General features: G+C 38.3%; 1 protein-coding gene across 1 annotated transcript in view; it reads left to right on the plus strand.

The window, feature by feature from the left end:
• The window catches only part of LOC129739076 (calcium-activated potassium channel slowpoke), a 191,324-nt gene that overhangs the window by 21,650 nt on the left and 149,808 nt on the right, over positions 1-19,866 (plus strand). The window contains exons 3-4 of the mRNA XM_055730463.1: positions 14,398-14,556; positions 14,646-14,757. Coding sequence (XP_055586438.1) covers positions 14,398-14,556; positions 14,646-14,757 — 271 coding nt within the window. The remainder of the gene's footprint in view (positions 1-14,397; positions 14,557-14,645; positions 14,758-19,866) is intronic.

Consider the following 19,866-nt stretch of genomic DNA (forward strand, 5'->3'; position numbering starts at 1 on the left):
TTTCAAATTTCCATGAAAGCGTTTTTCTGAAAAACGAATATCAAGTTTAACAAAAAATTAACTCGAGCTCTGTTTAAAGAGTAGCTTAAGTTTCTGCTGGCTACGTACGTACAGTTAATTTCAAACAAGGATTATTACATAAAACAAAGCTTTCTACAGCTCGGCAATCCCCATTCACGTGATCTAATCGGCCTAAGCAACTTGAATCCGGAACGTGACATTCTCTCTGTTTCCGATTCGTTCGGGTTTCCCTTTAGGGCATCGAGCCGCCGATGAACGGTGAAGGAAACCACCTTCAAACGTACATACTAGAAAATCACTTTTCAATAGCCCCGGCAGCTTATTTTCAATCACTCCACTTCAAGTGCAGGCTATTAAGGAGTGTACAGGGATTTTTCCACCCACTATTCTACTCCCACAAGTGCGGTACAAGGTGCACGTTCGCTTTCGGTGTCAGCCAGAAGTGGCCTAGTTTTTTTTTTGTGGAAATTTCGCTTTTCCATCGGTGTCGACAACCTTCAACCTTGTAATTTGGCGTATGACAACGAAAAAGCCGCAATCGAATCGCTCGGAAATATCGGAAGCAGCCCCTCGACCTCTAGTCCTATATAGCCTCATTCAATTGAGTGAAAAACTTGCACAAAAAACCGAACACCTTTGCAGTGGATTTTTTTTTGCGAATCATGTCATGTCTGGGCACGTTCGACGGCTTATAGGTTATTAATTCGATTTGCTCTTGAGCGGTGACGGCTTAAATGAATCAAAGTTTCCGTGTCGCTGTGTATGGTTGCCGGGAACAGCACATGGTGGAATATGAACTAGTTTCTTGGCAATTTTATTCCACTTAAGCTACATGGTGAGCTCTTATTGGATTCAGATTAAGTGGTTTTATGCTTTGGCTAGTCCATGGCTGCCCCGTTTTGGAATCAGATCGGGAATTTGAAAAAATAAAAGCCATTAGAAACATTTCAACGTTTGAAGTTGAGCTTTCTTGAACTATGGTACACATTTTGTAAAACATAAAATCAATATCAATTTTAAATAATGCCTCGGTTCCCCCAACTTCGTTTTCATCTCCGTATCTCAGCAATGATAACGATGGCAAATTTAAACTTCTAAGGATTTTTTTTCTTTAACACTGGAACTGATCATTTGAAAATTGGAAACATTTGAATTCGAACAATGACCTAGTGTTTTTTCACGGATGTGGACTTTCGGAGACAATTATTTTAACACGATTTAGCTGGGCAAGATGACATTTATTTTACAAACGAACGAATAAAATATAGCGCGACGGTTCGGATCAAACTTAGAAGACGTTTTATTGCTTGCTTAGGTACACGGTAGGCCACAGGACAGACACAAAAGATGCGTGTGATCTGCTGGTCGTTTATTGCAAGTCTGATTGTAGGTACTCTGCTGTGCCAGCAGAGTACTTGCTATTGTGTGGCGCATGGGTCATTTTCGAATGGCGCTAAATTCAACTCGGCTTTTGGAGAGTGCGGGATAGAAAGGTTGATTGATGGTTTTTATATTTAGTGGGGATTGCAATACAACCGGATTTTCAGACAAACACCTAGATTTAAATTAATTTTGCCCGCCCCGTCAGACATTTCAAACTCGGACCCGTTCCGTCCATATGCTAATCATCAGGTGCGAGGTTGTTTAGGCGTTGCTTTGATTCATTGGCGGCGATCCGACGACGACGACGGTAGTTCCGGCAGTCATAAAAACGCAACATATGTACGTTGTACATATGCTATTTTTACCGGAGCAGCAAAAATACATCCACTTGAAACCGCCATTGGCTGACGTACCGGTTGCATTTGCCGTCCGGAGATATTTTCGTACTCACTCAGGCAACATTTATGCTCTATGCAAGCCCCAGGTTAATTAACTTGATGGCATTTCGTCTCTGGTTTTTTTTTCGAACGCATACATTTCTATCTAGAGATACAGACATATGTATGTATATTGTTACGACGGTATGATCCTGTTTGACATAAATAGATATGAATACTTTACCATCTATTTTCTTTGGGAAATGGATGTTGCTGTTTTTTCCATCTATTTTGAACCGTTGTAGTCTTCATTCTATTAATAAAGCCTAATGTGAACCAATTAAAAATGAAAATAAGTAAAAGTTGTTAGGTAAGTATTTTTTTCTGCGATTTCTTAAACGAAATCATGAGGTTCTGTTCATGAGATTTCATTTTTTTAAAGAGATGGTAAAAATGTTTTTCTCATATTAAACGGGATTGTGCCAACGTAAGAACTCAATTACACAATTAACACACGACGTATTACAGGACACGACACTTAACGTTCTTGCAAAACGGAAGAAGGATTCAAAATTACCTTTTTTGTCGACCGGTTTGGGGCTCGATGTTGCCCATCTACAGGACGATGTTCGACTGATAAAGGAATTAAACACACTTGCAGCATCATATTATGTCGTAGTACAGGGTCCGGCAATTGAACTGCTACATTACTTCAACAGTAATTTTTTGTTGCACACGAATCAGTATTGAACGACCCCTCGTCGCTTTGTTTACATTAAGTTTTGTAATCAGGTGTTATCCGGAAGAATGGACCTCGAACAGAAACGTAGCGCTGTTGTTTTCTGTTCCTAGCTGGCAAACAGCAGAAGGACATAATTCGTGAGCTGTCCGATATAAGTGTGTGCAGAAGTTTTGTATACCGTACAGTTAAAAGATACCTGGAAACCGGAAGTGCCAAAAAACGGTATGGTGGGGGACGCCGACCTACTGTGGTGACACCTGCTATGGCGAAGATCGTCAAGAAGCGCCTGAAGAGAAATCCTCGTCGTAGTGCCACTAAATTGGCAGAGGATCTCAACATATAGGATCGAAGTCTCCGTCGGATCCTGAAAGATAAACTTCAGACCAAGCCCTATAAGATCCAAAAAGTTCAAGACCTTACGGTGAAGCAGAAACAAGAACGGGTAAAAAGAGCGAAGGCGCTGCTGAAGAGGGCCGCGGAAGGAAGGTTGAAGAACATCGTGTTTACCGACAAGAATCTCTTCACCGTACAGCAGTTCGTGAATAAGCAGTACGACAGAGTTTGGTTGCCAGACAGATCACGAAGCCATGCCGACTTGCTGACGGCCACCCGGAGACAGAAACCAGCATCAGTGATGGTTTGGGCCGGAATCACCCGTGATGGCCGTACTCCGCTGATTTTGTTCCCTGAAACCTAACCTAACCTAACCTAAGGGTCCAGCGCCGATTGACCGGCGCATAGGGCTGAGATAAAAGATCTCCACTGCTGGCGATCCGGAGCCAGTGTCTTCACTTGCTGCCAGCCGAGGTTCTCGTCAACTGTGCGGATTTCAGCGGCTAGACTTCGCCGCCACGAGCTTTTGGGCCTGCCTCTTCTTCGATGCCCATCTGGATTCCAGTCAAGCGCCTCTCTGCAAATCTCGTTTTCATCTCTTCGCAGCGTGTGCCCAATCCATCTCCACTTACGTTCCCGAATCTCGATTTCTAGCGCCTTTTGATGACACCGGCGATGAAGTTCAACGTTTGAGATCCAGTTGCCAGGCCACCAAGCGCGGATGATGTTCCGCAGGCAGCGATTCACAAAAACTTGCAGTTTTCGCGTCGTCACCGCATATGTGCACCAAGTTTCACACCCGTACAGCAATACGGATTTGACGTTTGAGTTGAAGATTCGGATTTTTGTTCGTAGAGAGATCTGGCGTGACCGCCAGATGTTTCGGAGACTCGCAAACGCAAATCGGGCTTTTCTGATCCGGGTCTCGATGTCCTTCTTGGTCCCACCATCAGGCGTAATCTGGCTACCAAGATACTGGAAGCACTCCACTGTCTCAACCTGTTGTCCAGCTACCACGAAATTGGAACGATTTTCTGTATTGATTTCCATCGACTTGGTCTTTCCGACATTGATTTTGAGACCTGCTGCCTTGGAGCTTTCGGTGAGGTCGTCGAGTTTGCTCTGCATGTCTTGTTGTGTTTGGGCGAGCAAAACAATATCGTCAGCCAGGTCAAGGTCGTTCAGTTGCTCCATGGTTGAAGGATTCCACGGCAATCCTCGGTTTGGTCTACAGTCAATCGATCCAGTCAAGATCTCATCCATTACGATAAGAAAAAGCAGCGGTGACAAAATACATCCTTGTCTCACTCCAGCAGTTACCGGGATTGGTTCGGACAAGACACCGTCGTGCAAGACCTTGCACGAAAATGCCTCGTACTGTGCTTCGATGAGATGGACTAGTTTCTCTGGGACCCCTCGTCGTCTAAGAGCAGCCCAGATGTTTTCGTGGTTCAGTCGGTCAAATGCTTTTTCGAAATCAACGAACACCAGCAGAAGAGAGTCCTGGAATTCGTTGATTTGTTCCAGTATTATTCGTAGCGTTGTGATGTGGTCCACACATGATCGTCCGGATCGGAATCCAGCTTGTTGCCGTCGGAGTGTAGCGTCGATTTTCTCCTGGATCCTGTTCAGGATCACTTTGCAGAGTACTTTGAGGGTTGTACAGATCAAAGCTATGCCACGCCAGTTACCGCACTCTGTTAGGTCTCCTTTCTTTGGGACCTTTACGAGGATACCCTGCATCCAGTCGGCCGGGAATGTTGCAGTATCCCAAATGTCAGCGAATAGACGGTGCAACATTTGTGCTGACAAGGCAGGGTCGGCTTTGAGCATTTCAGCAGGAATGCAATCGATTCCAGGCGCATTGTTGGATTTCATGTCCTTGATTGCCGCTTCTATTTCAGCCAGCGAGGGCGCTTCCGAGTTGACGCCATTAATGCGACTTACTGTGGGCGCCTCGAGCTGCGGGTTCTGTTGGCCATTGCTATTTGTAACTCGAAAAAGTTGATCAAAATGCTCAGTCCAACGCTTGAGCTGATCTGTTCGATCTGTCAGCAGCTGACCTGCTCGGTTTTTCAGCGGCATTCTTGCATTAGTCCTTGCACCACTAAGGCGGCGAAAAATATCATATAATAATCGGATATCTCCAATGGCGGCGGCTCTTTCTCCCTCTTCGGCTAGGGAGTTTGTCCAGGCTCTCTTGTCTCGTCTACAAGCTCGTTTAACTGCCTTTTCCAGCTCCGCATATCGTAAGCGGGCGGCTGCTTTGGCTGACCCGGTACATGCCTGCTCAATTCCGACTTTCGCCTTTCTCCGATCATCGATCATCCTCCAGGTTTCATCCGACATCCATTCACTTCGTCTTCCACAAACTTTACCGAGAGTACCATGGCTCGTCGTGATAAAGGCATTCTTGATTCCACACCACTGTTCTTCGACTGTTCCGTCTGTCGGCAATTCCGAGGCTCGGGATTCTAGCTGTTCAACGTATGCCCTTTTCACCTCTGGATTCTCCAACCGGCGGACGTCGTATCGACACCCGACTTTCTCCTCGCGCCGTTGGACACGCGCAACTCTCAGTCGTATCTCGCCAAGGACGAGGTGATGGTCAGATGCAATGTCTGCGCTTCGTTTGTTGCGGGAATCAAGAAGGCTCCTTCTCCATTTTCGGCTGATGCAGATGTGGTCAATTTGATTTTCTGTTCGGCCATCTCGGGATACCCAAGTGACCTTATGTGCTGGTCGATGGGGGAAGAGCGATCCACCGATAACCATGTTGTTGTTGCCACAAAATTCTACAAACAGCTCTCCGTTTTCGCTCATCTGTCCTAGGCCATGGCGCCCCATGATGCGCTCAAAGTCCTGATTATCGGAGCCAATCTTTGCGTTGAAGTCGCCTAAGTGGATTTGAATGTCACCCTTCGGAATTCTCTCAACCACGCTGTTCAATTGACTGTAAAACTGCTCTTTCTCCTGCAAATCGGCAACGTCAGTTGGCGCATAACACTGGACCATTGTAAGGTTTCTAACCCGTGTTCTGAATCTGGCTTGTTCCCTGAAAGAGTGAAGATAAACCAAAATACATATCGGGAACTAGTTCTACAGAATGTCGTCGAACCGTGAGCACGTCGACATTTTGGTTCCAGGGATTGGGTTTTCCAACAGGACTCGGCGCCGGCTCGCAAAGCGAAGAAAACCCAACTTCTGATTGCGCAACATTTTCCAGGGTTCATCTCTAGCTCCGAGTGGCCGGCGAGTTCGCCAGACCTGAACCCTATGGACTTCGCTGTTTGGAGTATGTTGGAGGCCGAAGTCTGCTTTAAGAAACATGAAGGTGTGGAGGTCCTGAAGCGATATCTCGTGGCAGCCTAGGATAAAATAACACAAGAACACCTGCGGGCCTCATACGATGCGTTCCACGACCGTCTGCGGCGAGTGGTTAAACTCAAGGGCGAACAAGTCGAACTTTACCAGTGAATTTTGAAAAAGTTGTTTGTTTTCAAGATAAATTCAATGAATTTTAAATAAAAAGTTATTGTTTTGATCTCTTTATATGATTATTTCAATGAAGCACTTCAACTGCCGGACCCTGTACACTCAAAGAAGAGGTTGCTAAATTTCCATGCCGATCGGAGCTAACTACGTGCCGAAAATACGCTGAAATGTACATTACGCCAAAGATGATATGATTGATTCCCCATCACTGACGTAAAGAAAGCCGCGGGCTCTCGGGCAAAATGATGCAGGACCATTTCATACAAACATTCAAGCAAAACAAGAAAAATATTTTATGGGATTTTTATCCTTTTGAGATAATTCATCCCAGAAACAAAAAAATAAAAAAAAAGAATTGACGTCGATGAGAATCGAACTCATAACAATTTTCCATCTTCGTCTTGCCCATGCGACAGCTTAACCAGTGTACCACCTGAGGCAGATGGAGAAACGGGGGTTATTGTCATAGTCTTTGTGCACGACTCATCACCAAAAAAAAACGCACAATCTCTGGCGTTTGGCCGGAGATTTGCCAATATTGTCTTATGATGGGAAAGGAAATTACAAACGATAAACCTTTTTTTCTGGGATTTTCATCCTGTCGGATGATTCATCACTACCCCCCAGAAACGAGAAACTGTTTTTTGATTTGTAATTTTCTTAATGGCGCCTCACATACGCACGCACATCATTGACGGTATGGATCAATTGATTCATCCATTGTTGTCATCCTCCTTCTTCTTGCGATGGGATAGGGAGGGATATGAAAACGTTTTTGTTTTGTTTCCTTCAGTCATGCGCAATGCGATTGCACTAGGACAGTGGTCGGCAACTTTTTGAGTTGGAAGAGCCAAAAACTTCAAATTTTAGAAATTTCAGAGTTTGAAAGAGCCACATTCAAGTTTTATTGTTTTTGTTTATAAAAATCTAAATATATGAATGATCAATGAACATTAGTTCTACGAAAATAACTTTAAACCCATTTGAGTTTTTATTCTAACTCTTGGAACTCTTGGACTTTAATCCATGTAAAGCTTTAAATAAATACTTTGCATGGATTTGCAAACTGAAAAATTTCAACATATTTATGAAAGCAGAATATGTATAATTTCTACGACAAAGAAAAGCTTTAAAAACAAAGTAGAGAAAAAGAAATTCTCTTAAAATTATCAAACTTTTCAAGACATACCTAAGATCCTTTCGAAAATCCAGAAGTATGAGGCAAAATTCAACTTAAATTTATATAGTCGAAATTTTCCATCTTATAAAATTACGCTCCTGACAACTGGTATAATTTTCGAAACTCATGACATCAAGCGAACGTGTCTTCAGAACTTTAAACAGCTGGAAAATTCAAAAATTTCATTTCATGTCACTTTTGATTCTTCAGTATTGTGCGTCCAATGGAATAAAAAATGAAATTCAATACATAGAGCATTCATCAACGCTTACTAAAGCTTAGATTACAGGAAAAAAAATCTGTGGTTTGACCAGTATAAAATCTGTAATAATGTGATTTTGTAGCCTTGATAGAGAATTTGTGAAAAATAATAAAGACAAAGTACATTTTAAATGGCAAAATCAGTTCAAGGATTCTTCTAAAGTTCCAAAACATAAATTAATAAAAAAATCAACGGTGATTAACTCTTAATCGAAAATGAATCAAAAATTATATCAGTTACTGAAACTTCGTTCAAAATTAGTTCAAATTAGTGTGCTTTTGGTAAATATTGGCTGAACGCATTACACTTGAAATTTTAAATGTGTTCAAAGTCTCAAAGGTTTTTTTTAACATACAATCTAATTATAAAAAAACACTGCTTCGCGGTGAAAAGGTTAATTTAGTGATTAATAACAAGTATTTAGCCTGTAATTGAGTTTCTAAATAGATTTTCAGAATGGAAATTTTTATTTTATTTCAATGCTGATTCAAGTTTGAAAAACTGCCAAACTTTAATTTGTAATTCTCCATTTCTAGTTTTGGAATTTTCTATTCGAATTTCGTTTATTTCTTCACATTTTTTAACCCGTTATGTATTGAGTAGGCTTCCCAGAATTGTTTTGGACGTATCCATGCCGGTCTTATACGAACATTGGGTAATAATAAACACTCGAAAAATGGTTTTTACCAAAGCACATCAGCTTGAACGTCGCTTAATTCACAGTTTCAAACAATGCACTCGAATTCCTGAAAAAACCCGGGCCTTTTTTACGATATCTGGGCAACCAGTCCGGACCTGGCATCTCCCAACTTTTTCTTTGAAAATCTGGACGAGTCTCGGGTAAACCGGGTAATCTGGAATTGGATGAGGTATCAATATTCAGGTACATTAAATTTAATTTTATAAAATTACCGTTTTCAATTAAAATAAATGTGATGGGATTGAGATTGATTACCCATTTTTTTTTTAAATTGTTAAGCGTCAAAGCTGAAAATATTTTCGAAATAGTTGATGAGTTCTAATAAGATTTTGGAAATTTCACCTGATAGTGGGCAAAAATGTGATTGCGAGTGTTTAAAATATAAAATTTGATGAGGGTTACGTTGTTTGATAACAAAACATACTTTGCATTTACGGTAGATGATAAATTAAATCTTGATATCTATTCTGATTCTTCGAAAACAGGGCTTCGGAAACATGATATCATTTGGTCCTTTTTCGCATGTTTCCGCTGGCGTTCATATTTTATGCCAATAGCGTTGAAATATTGAGAACTCATGATTGGTGTAAAGGCTGAATTTTTGGTGTACATATATAAACAGCAATTTATGAATGTTTGTTTGTTTGTCCACTATAGGCTCAGTCGTCTTTTAACCTAAAAAGCTGAAATTTGTGCTAATAATGACCAGGAATGATGAAAAATGCTTTCGTATTTTCGAACAACCCCTTTTGAAATAATACATATAAATACAACACAAATACTGTTTAAGACTTGCCATTTCATAATGATTATGTGTCAGATGGGAATTAAATTAGGAGTTTTAAGGGCGGGCAATCGATTTCAAGCATTCAATTTTGGATTTTGGATGCATAGGATTGAGTTGAAACTGTGCACTTGGAGGTTTTTAGGGATGGGCAACTTAATTTAGGTGTTAAGTTTCGTCACAGATCGGTGAAAGGGGTCTTCCGGCATTATTTACGTTGTAGTGCATAGGATTTCGATTTGGATGAAAATTTACCAACAGGGATTTAAAGAGACGAGCAATCGATTTCAGGTATCAAATTTTGTCGGCAAAAGGGGTGATCCATATTAACAATTAACTGTTTTTTTTAAGTTTACGTTATCTTGCAACTGACTGACATGCAATATTGCACATCCGGCGAGATTTCTTACTATGCTTGGATGCTAGAGTCGAAAAAAAAACCATAAAATTTTGCACAGCATATGTAATAAAGATTAAAATGTCGGAATCTCTTCAAGGAAACATCATGTTTCATTGAGATCCTGTATGTGTTTGTGTTCGTTTTCGAAACTCTGTTTTGATTTCTGAATAAAGGCATAATTCGATGGAAAATTCTTTTTCATTGTCCAGATTTTTCCTTTTTTCAGATAAATTTAGTAAAACCGATGACGCCCCCCAGCAATCCATCAGATCGCTTTCAGGTTCAATAGTTCGAGTTGCTCATCGGGAATCGGAAATTTCTCCCGACTGTGTTTGTATACAAAAATGTTTTTCTCCTTTCCTCTTTCTACCCCGACTTCACGCAACACCGGGCCGAGATCCGGGCATTTCGCTTCGGTTTATTTAAACTAGCAGTTTTGTTTATTTAAACGGCGTGCACTTGTACTGGCAACATTTTCAGATCATCCATTCAAAATTTTAATGGCACATCCGATGAAGTGTTTGAGCGACTTTCAATCGGCTTCAATGTTTGTACTGATGACTGGGAAATGGCGTTATTGCTCCTAATAGTTGTTTGGGCATTTTTTCTCACGAAATGTTGCTGTAAATCTTTTGGGGGAAATTCTAAAAATTCGCTGTACTTTCAGTGACGCAACAGCACCCACCCTGAGATGGCGCAACAACACCAGTCTCTCTGTAGTGCCTAATTACTTTCGTACAGCTGTTGTCAGCCGATTTTAGAACCAAGGTTATCGAGCAGCAAATATCAGCCGCTACGTGACAACTAAGCGGCCGCTAGTTATTCCTTAGGTTTTATTTGCAAAGATCGTGAAGTGTATGCGAACGGACAGAAAATTAGAGGCGAAAGAACGAACAATTAAGCCAACCAGGCGCGGCTGCACGGCAAGAATTTGGTAATTTTCAATTTCGGCGGCACAGGCCGTTTGACTTTGTCATTATGGGTACCCCCAGAGTGATTAGAATGGAAGATTTATACTTAATCAGAGCCAAAACTTTTGGCGAGAAATTAGAATTTCAGAATGCTGACGCAATGGAGACATTCGGATGAATGAGGGTAAAAGCTTTTGTTTGTTTTGAGTATTAATAGTATTTGGTTCATTGGTCAAGCGAACTGTTAACATCCGTGGATAGGAACTTCATTTTTTTTTTATTAAAAAAATGGGGGGCTTTCGATCCGGAGCTGTTTTGCATTTCTCTCCACACTTTTCCGAGATACTTTCCGTACGGTTCTAATGCTAATGGTTTTTATTGTTTCATCGAATTTTAAGGGATGTTAGAACATTTTTTGTTCACTTTCCTGAGGATTCTCAAATAACACAGGGGCTTATTCTGCGACGCGAGTGACGTGACTCACGAAATTTTATATCGTTTTGCTGGCTTAAATAGCCTCTCTAGTCTCGAAATTTTCGTTCGGATGAGCCGATATTGGTCTTCAGAACTCATCGATACACAAATTTCTTTGCTGAAGCATTTTCTGGAGTCAGGACAAAGAAGTGAAATTTCGTTAGTCACTCGCATCGCAGAATAAGTCCCACAATGTATTCCTGGGTTTTCATGTATTTCATGACTTTCGTTATTGGGCGTCAGAAAAGGGATGGACTTAGCCCTTTATTCAAACAGACAGGAACATTATGCTCATCATTTTGAACAATCACCACGTGGACAATTTTTATATTTATGTCATTTTCAAATTTAGCATTTTCTATTAAAATGTTTACAAACATATTCTAATCAACATTGGTAACTCTCAGCATGCTTCATACACTTCAACAAGGACATGCACATCAGAACCACCCCATGGGGAAAGTCAAGTTCGAAACACGCCAACATGAAATTTCTTTATTAGTTTTTTATCAGTCATTCTATTTTGTCAACAAAGTTTGCATCGTCTAATTCGATAAATATCGGTAAATACAAATCCTATAATCTGAAGGAGATTTTCAGTTTTCACATAAGCATTTCAGATTATCGATCTGTGTGGTCAATTGGGATGCTGTATAAAAATTAGAGAGAAATCAACGGCCTTGCTTTTACTTCGAATGAAGTGAAATTACTTACGATGGCTTAACTTCGATCGCTTCCATCCAGATGGTTCCTAATTTGGAAAATTAAGTGTAAAACATTTGTGACACATGGAATGCAGCGGAATCTTGCAGATGAAGAATTTCTACGACTAGGTCAGCCGGAGAAAGGTAGTCTGTCATAATGCCACTTATTGAGCCAAAGTTTTAAGACAAACATCGAGGAATATTACACACATCGAGAGAAGCTTTCGCATTCCGTTTATGCAGTTGGGCTGAATTTGATGCTCGCATTGTTTGTTTGCTAACTTGATTATTGTCTATAAAAATTTTTAGAAATGTTCTGAGTGCTTCAAAATTATTAAAAAAAAAATGTGAAAGTAGTTTTCAATACAAATTTCAACCCTTCGTTTCATAAAGTAACAAATTTTCGACCATTAATGTATGAAAAAAGTGAAAAAGCGTATTTAATTTTAATTTTTTTTTCTTGATGTACATATTATTTCCAACTGTTCAAAATGATGGGTTGACGCAGAATTAATAACGCAAAAAATCAAGGTGGCTTCAAACGATGAAGAGCAAAAATCGTGGCTCCAGAGAGTATTTGAAGCTGTCAGAAAAAGTTCCGTTTTTTCATTGGCGTTCTCGTAACCAGTCACTGGATGCGTTAAGCAATTCAACAAGAACTAACTCTTGTGAATCTGAATAATTTGGAACATTATAGTCTAATATTATAATATGTTACATTCATAGTCGTGGCTCCAGAGAGTGTCAATATTCATGATTTTCTTTCAATAGTTCAGAAAGGAAACAGAACTGCTTATTGACATAAATTGAAGCTGTCAAAAACACGTCAAAAATATTATAATAAAAAGGAAATAAATCGTTTCTTAAGGTTCAATAAGAGATCCGAGGGTGAAAAAATAATTGCTTCAAAATAAATTGATTCATAATTCATCACTTATCACCTCTTTTCGACAACATCCAATGCATTATAAAAAATCCATGCTTCCTGTTGTAAAACTTTGATCCACATGATCCGTCTCCATTATTCCAAAATTGAGCACGGGTGGGTGCAACGATGGGACTGCATGGATATACAGACTGGAATATCAAAAAGATAAAAAAAAAACTCACAAAACCACAAAATATTTCAACCTCTTCATTTATAAAATCTGTTTTCCGGAAATTAGCAGAACAAATCTTGCTATATTTAGTTACAGACGGGATTTGACAAAAAACAATCGCCTTTTCGATAGATGAAAAAAGTTAAACCATCTTACTTTTTTTATATTAAAAAAAATTAAAACACAATTTGGTTTTTTCCAAAGAAAGTGGCATTTTTCAATAGAATCTGGGCAATCGGCCGGGCCGGACTGTTTCCAAATTTCCCGGATAAAACCGAACCACGCAAGCAAGACTTGTGCTTAAGACCTTGATTATCGAGGTCGGTTTTTTTTGCGTTAAGGTCGCTTAAGTAGATTTAGATATCACCCTGAAGAATTTTCTTATTTACGATGTTCGACAGAACGTAGAAAGCATCTTCTCGTCTAGTGTTCTTCAGTGTTTGGTCAACGGATTCACTCAGTCCCAAAATCTCTGGCTGAAGGGGAGAGCTTGCCTAGTAAGTTCAGTCAACTTGCCTGGGTAAAGGTCAGTGCGTTCGAAGATCGCATTCTACTTAATGTTTTTTTCTAGCATCTAAGTTCCCGAGAAACATCTGATTTTTCAGCAAACAGTAATCCCTATGCTTACTAAGTTCAATAAAGCAATAATCCTCAATGTTGATGTGCTATGGTTCATGACATCATCCCGCCGGTGGAAACAACCCTTTTTTTAAACAAATCATCTAGAAATATCAACACAAAAAATAAACATCACTCGATGGAAAACTTCATCTCTTCGCAACTGACTTCCGAATTCACTAATCGTGTTGGTTTGGTGAACAATATTTCAACAATCCATGAACAAATCTTTTTTTTTGGTTAATTTATTAGTGATAAAACCACCCCAACTCATTCCGAAGATTGCTCATAAAGTTAAAATAAACGTACCGATTTCAATAGAATGACAAATGATGGTGCTTTGTCGATCTCATTAAACTTAACGGTTAACGAAAGAAAAGCGCTTATGGGTTTCTCCGTCTGTACACTGAGCATGATATCCTATAAAAACCATTCTTGCGGCTTAAACAAACAATTAAGTGCTAACCATCCTCTGTTTATACGAGTTGATATGTTTAGTCCAGCGGCGCGGCGCGGAGCCGTTTGTTTACACCTCGGATGGTTTAAATAAATAGGACTGTTGCTGCGTAGCCGCGGTTATGGGATAAGAATGAAATAAAACCTCGTTGATTGACCGAACGTGCAACGTGTGGTGTTTACGAATTAACCGGCACTTTTCGGCCCATTTATGACCGGTCAATTACGATGTGATGGAAATCGGTTTTTGACGGTTTTCTGAACGCACACACATTTGGCACGCTCCAAAGTTATTGCTTTCTTCTGGCGCTTTATTGATAAAGTATTTTGACACTGCCGGTGACAGATGTTTACTTGGACGTGTCAAGAGATTTGGACTCATGCTTAACAAATCTCGAAAAATAGAACTCAATAATAATTCTAATGTAATTTTGTTTGTATCTCTCTACTTTGGCAGGTTGTACTCGTATTCATCCTCAGCATAGCATCTCTCATCATCTACTTTATCGACGCATCGAGCGAGGAAGTTGAACGATGCCAAACATGGAGCAGCAACATCACCCAGCAGATCGATCTAGCGTTCAACATATTTTTTATGGTTTACTTTTTTATACGAGTGAGTATTGGATTAGGTATAAAATACTAGTTCCCGGATGCTGATGATATCTTTTTTCCATTTTTTTTCTTCTCTTTTCGAACCGACAGTTTATAGCGGCGTCCGATAAGTTCTGGTTTATGTTGGAGATGTACAGTTTTGTAGATTACTTTACGATACCCCCGTCCTTTGTGTCAATATACCTAGATCGGACATGGATCGGTAAGTGACCGTGGAAGGTTATTCATAGCTTAACTAAAGACTTATAAAGTTCTCCTCAAAGAAAGAGAAAAACAAATCTCTCGTGTTCAGAATCACAAACAACTACACCCAAAATAATCTGCACGTAGCTGCTACGTGAAAAACTACATAATTTTTATCCAATTGATTTTCACGTAACTTGTACGAATAAAATAGGTAAACGCTCGCCTAATAGGAAGTTTTGCTTGGTGAACATCACATGCAACTTACGTGAATATTCACAAAATTAGCATAAACGGATACAAATAAAAAAAATGGCTGACTAACGACCATTTATAACAAGAATTTACCACCAGATGCTCGATAAAAAAAATGCGATAAATGCTTTTACTTAGATTTTACGTGAAACTCATTTACGTAGAAAAGAAGGAGGTACTACAAGACATACGTAAAATCGATGTGATGCACCATAAGCCTAGATTACGTGTAAAACCAAAACATTCAATTTCTATATTATTTTGAGTGTTAGAGAGAATTAGAAGGTTTAAGTTAAAATGAGAGAAACCGGTGCTCAAAGAGAGTGAAAATGTGCTAATTGTTGCAAATTGTTGCGATTTGTTAGATTTGTTAAGCAGTTGTTGAATTTTGATCATTACCGTTCTAAATGCAAAGAATTCTCTCTCCACTGCAATCCCTCGATTGTAAGTGTATGCTCAGGTCATCCAATATTTTTTTGTAAAATCGATTTTTCTGTGATATTTTTGTATTCGAGCAGATAAAAATGATTTTTTTAAAGGATGTATTTAATCAAAACAAATCAATTCTAACCAATCAGACATTCAGAATTATATGTTAATTTATTTGTTTTGTCCAACAGTTTCTTAGCAGAAAAAAAATCCGATTCCGAGAAGCCATAACCGTCGCGGAAAGCCTCGCCGGCACTTTATTTGTTTCAGAATCTAAAAATACAAAAAAAAAATACTCAAAGATACAACCATTATTTGATTTATTATAATGATTTACAATAAACCTTTATCCTTACGTTGATTGATGATTTTTCATGAAAATTGCAACAAATTCAACAAATTACTATTTTGCTCTATTTACATGCTCCGTTGAATTCAATCGAAACCAAAATAAAAACAATGACTCGCAGTGCAGTTGACCGATGATAGAATTTCAAATGTCAGTCACTTAAAATTCAAGTCATTAGTGAGTGAATATTGGATCGTTTACTTGAAACTTAAGTGAGAGTCAATTGAAACGTACATGAGTCACTTGAAAGGAAGAAATTTACTTGTCCCTTACTTTTCAGTGAATTCTCAAATGTATTTTAAGTGTGAATTTGGGTTCAGTATAGGAAATCACCCAATCAGTGAAGAAATGCACCTGCTTTCAAACTTTAATTAACTTTGAGTTTGATGGACAATTTTGGTGGATGATATTCTATTGGATTGTCAACTATTTAGTTGCGTTGAGTGGGTGCAAATGTTTGTTTATATTTGTAATAAAATTGAACCTGAATAAGCGAGATTCCAAAGGACTAAAAATTTTTTCTCACTTCAAGAAGTTTCTCACATAACCAGGTTCTCTTTGATAGAGGGTCAAGAACACATAAATACATGAAGGTGGCCCAAAAAAGCAACAATTTGATGTTTGTTGATGAAAATTAACTTATTCATAAGATAGATAATTCGAAGTTCTCTCGATATGGACCTATAGACATTTGTCGAAGATTACTCTGAATGTATGTATGTATGTATTGTATCCACCTTGGGTTTACGGCAGCGCCGCGGTTGTGGCAAAAAAAATAACCCACACGTCCATCTTGTCTACCACGCAACACAATCATAACCACTCAATGAGACTTCTAAAGGAATGGAATCGTAAGCAGAGGCACTAACGGTATCCAGGGTAAATAGGGGAAAAGTCTCGAGAAGCTATAACCATATTGTTGACTAACCACGATAGCATGCAAATTATAATCCCGCCGCCAAGGCTTCCGAAAAAAGAGTGCGTCCTTATTTTACAAAAAGTAATCAAATACTTTATTTTTCTCAACCATGCCAAATTCCCTTGACATAGATTGAGGAACGTCTAGTATTCAATACGGTACTAGCATACACGGTAACCCGCTCTTTTTGTAAAACGAGGATACCCAGATGCCCCTGCCCTTGTTGTTAAAATATATCAACGATAAATTGAATAAAATGTAGTCAAACGAGGTAATATAATAGAAAATATAATATAAAGATAATATAATGAAACATAGTATTATAAAATGTAAATTTATATACAAGAATCGAACAATTGACATAAAAAATATAACATAGTATATAAGGCATGAAGAAATAAAATAACTATATGGACAATTTTGATTAAATGAACAAGAGATTTAAAATCACCTGAAAAATTAAAACACCAAGAAAATAATGGCAATGAAACATTTTGAAGAAATCGAACCGCAGGAATCTTATGTTGGATAATAGAAACAGCTTTCAAATACGTTTCTTCTGTTTGAAATTCCTGAAAATTTAAACGTGATTTATGTTAGTATCTACCTAAATTGGTTTTATGGCAGCATCGTGTTTGTGGCAAAAAAGCTAAGAATTATTAATATTAATATTTCCAATAGACAGATTCTTTGAGCCTCTCATCCGGCATGTATACTGGAAACAGATGTGATTATAAAATAAATAATTAGTTTTAAATTATGTTTCAGACGGATAAGCTGTGGAAAAACAATTATTAATGATTGAGGTAACTGAAAGTTATATGTGTAAATACAAAAACACATGTGTATTATCACATCAAAAGGAAGGTATTTGAAATGCTACTTGTGCTTTAAATCATACTAAAATTATCCTCAAATGAAACTATCTTTCTAAAATTCTGAAATTTCTGCACTGAAGAATTTGATGCTGCCAACTGATAGAAATATACAATATAATATAATCACAAACAAAACGATAGCGATCTATGTATGCAGTTATTGCATCTATATATGTGATAACTGCATACATGAATATACGAGCCCCTTTCGCTTTTGGCAACACGCTCGTAAACTTAATGTTATCAAAATCAAACCGTGCTCAAATCGAACGTTTTTATTAACTTTTTTCTCACTTATTAATAAAAATAAACCATTGTTTTTATCATTAACATATTTTTTAGTTATTTTTCACCATTTTAAGTATTTTGTGCATGTTTTCACGAATTAAGTTCTTTTCTTGTTTTGTTTACAATTTTTGTATTTGTGATGTCGAATGTTGCCAAATACGAACGGGATCTGTTGTGCATATGAATAAACACCACCTTCTACGAAACTACGAATATATGTATGTAATGTGTATAATTTGCCAAAATGCTGGAATTTGAACCAATCGGTGGTTAGCCTCTGGATTATCAAATAAACTGTGTTGTTTGCAACTATTTATTGAGAAGAAATAATAGAAAAAAAAACGTTGTGGGATTATTTGAAGTACACCATTTGAAAGTATGATACAATTAACCGGTATAAGAATTAACTGTAATAAAATATTATAATACAATATAAAAATTAAAATAAACGAACATGTGCGAATAGTTTTATAATTTCCTGAAAATAAAACCAGTGGAAATATGAAGGTTAAATTGAATAAAAACAAGAATATAATGAACATGAGTAGCCGGAAACTGAAAACATAAATATTATAAATTATGGGTGTTAAATATAAGAGAAGTGATTAAAATTATTTCTCTGCCGGAGTCTTCTTGTTATTTTTAGCTTTCTCATGAATTGCGGAATGACATTAACATAATTATTGCTATAATTAGAGTGGACGGAATGTTTACATGAACATACATATTCAAAACAAACAATTCCCGCACCACACCACTAGTTTGTCTCCACTCGTGATTCCAATATTAACTTTTTCCAAAACTATTAGTTAGCTGACCGAAGTCGTATCATAAACTGAAAGAAAACGGTTTCAGAACAACATGTCAAATGTTCGAATGTCGAGGCCAAAAAGAGGAAAAAACCTAAGACAGAGAGAATGAGAGACGAGATAAGTTGGAATTTCCTCACCAAATGATGCCTTCCGTCCGACGCTTGCTTTGATCCAGTTTAGTCCGACAAATTGAACAGCGCTGCGTCTCTAGCGAATGACGCCCACTTCGACAGGCCTATACATGTACGGACAAGTTTTTCGTCTGCAATTTTTCTTCATGACACTGCCAAATTCTAATTTTCACCGGCACTCCTCGAAAATACGATAATCACTGACAGTTCCGAATTGTATTTTGTATACATTTCCCTCCTGATTTACGGAATCTTCCTGACCTGAATCATCCTCTGAACCGCCGCTTGCCCCCCATGCGCGGGAGAAAAAAAAACTAAACAACGAAATCGCTAACACTGTTCGACCATGATATTTCCCGATTTTTCCAAATTTCACAATTTATTCGATCACATTGAGCTTATTTTCCAGCGGTCTTTCCCGCATTACACTACATATTAATGAGTTACACCATCTTATTTATGACGCCTTTTTTCCGGTGCACCAGAATCAAGCCTTCGAATTTCTGTACATCGCAGGCTCGTTTTGTTCTTTTCAAGTTGTATCAAGGGAACACTGATCATCTTTTACACAAAACTGCTTTTCCTTTACACGCAAACAGCTTACAAATGTTTATATACGCACAAATTTTATTTCACTCGATTTTTACATACGCGCATCGCCGGAGAAAAACCGAAACACACCGCACTTGCAAAGAGCACAAAGCAGACTGATTTGTCGAAGATTACTCTGAATGACTATTTTCCATTTTTCTTTGGTCAAATAATGTCGTTTGGTAACAAAAACTTCAGTACGTAATTGGGATTTTTTCTATTTTTTTTAGTTCAACCGGGAAAATGACTTCTGCTTATAGACTGTTCCGAAAGTTATAAAAACATTTTCTGTCTTAAGTAAAAAAAAAACAATTTTTTTAAACATTTTATTCTAAAACATACTGAACGTTATTTTTGCTATTCGATAAGACATTTTACCGCTTTCACATATGGCTTGCCAAACCATAACCTTCTTTCCAACTTTTTCAGTGTAAATGGCTTTCACTGATGCAGGAACATCCTTTTGATTCGGTGAG

Source organism: Uranotaenia lowii, chromosome 1, assembly GCF_029784155.1.
Source record: "Uranotaenia lowii strain MFRU-FL chromosome 1, ASM2978415v1, whole genome shotgun sequence".
Lineage (NCBI taxonomy): Eukaryota > Metazoa > Arthropoda > Insecta > Diptera > Culicidae > Uranotaenia > Uranotaenia lowii.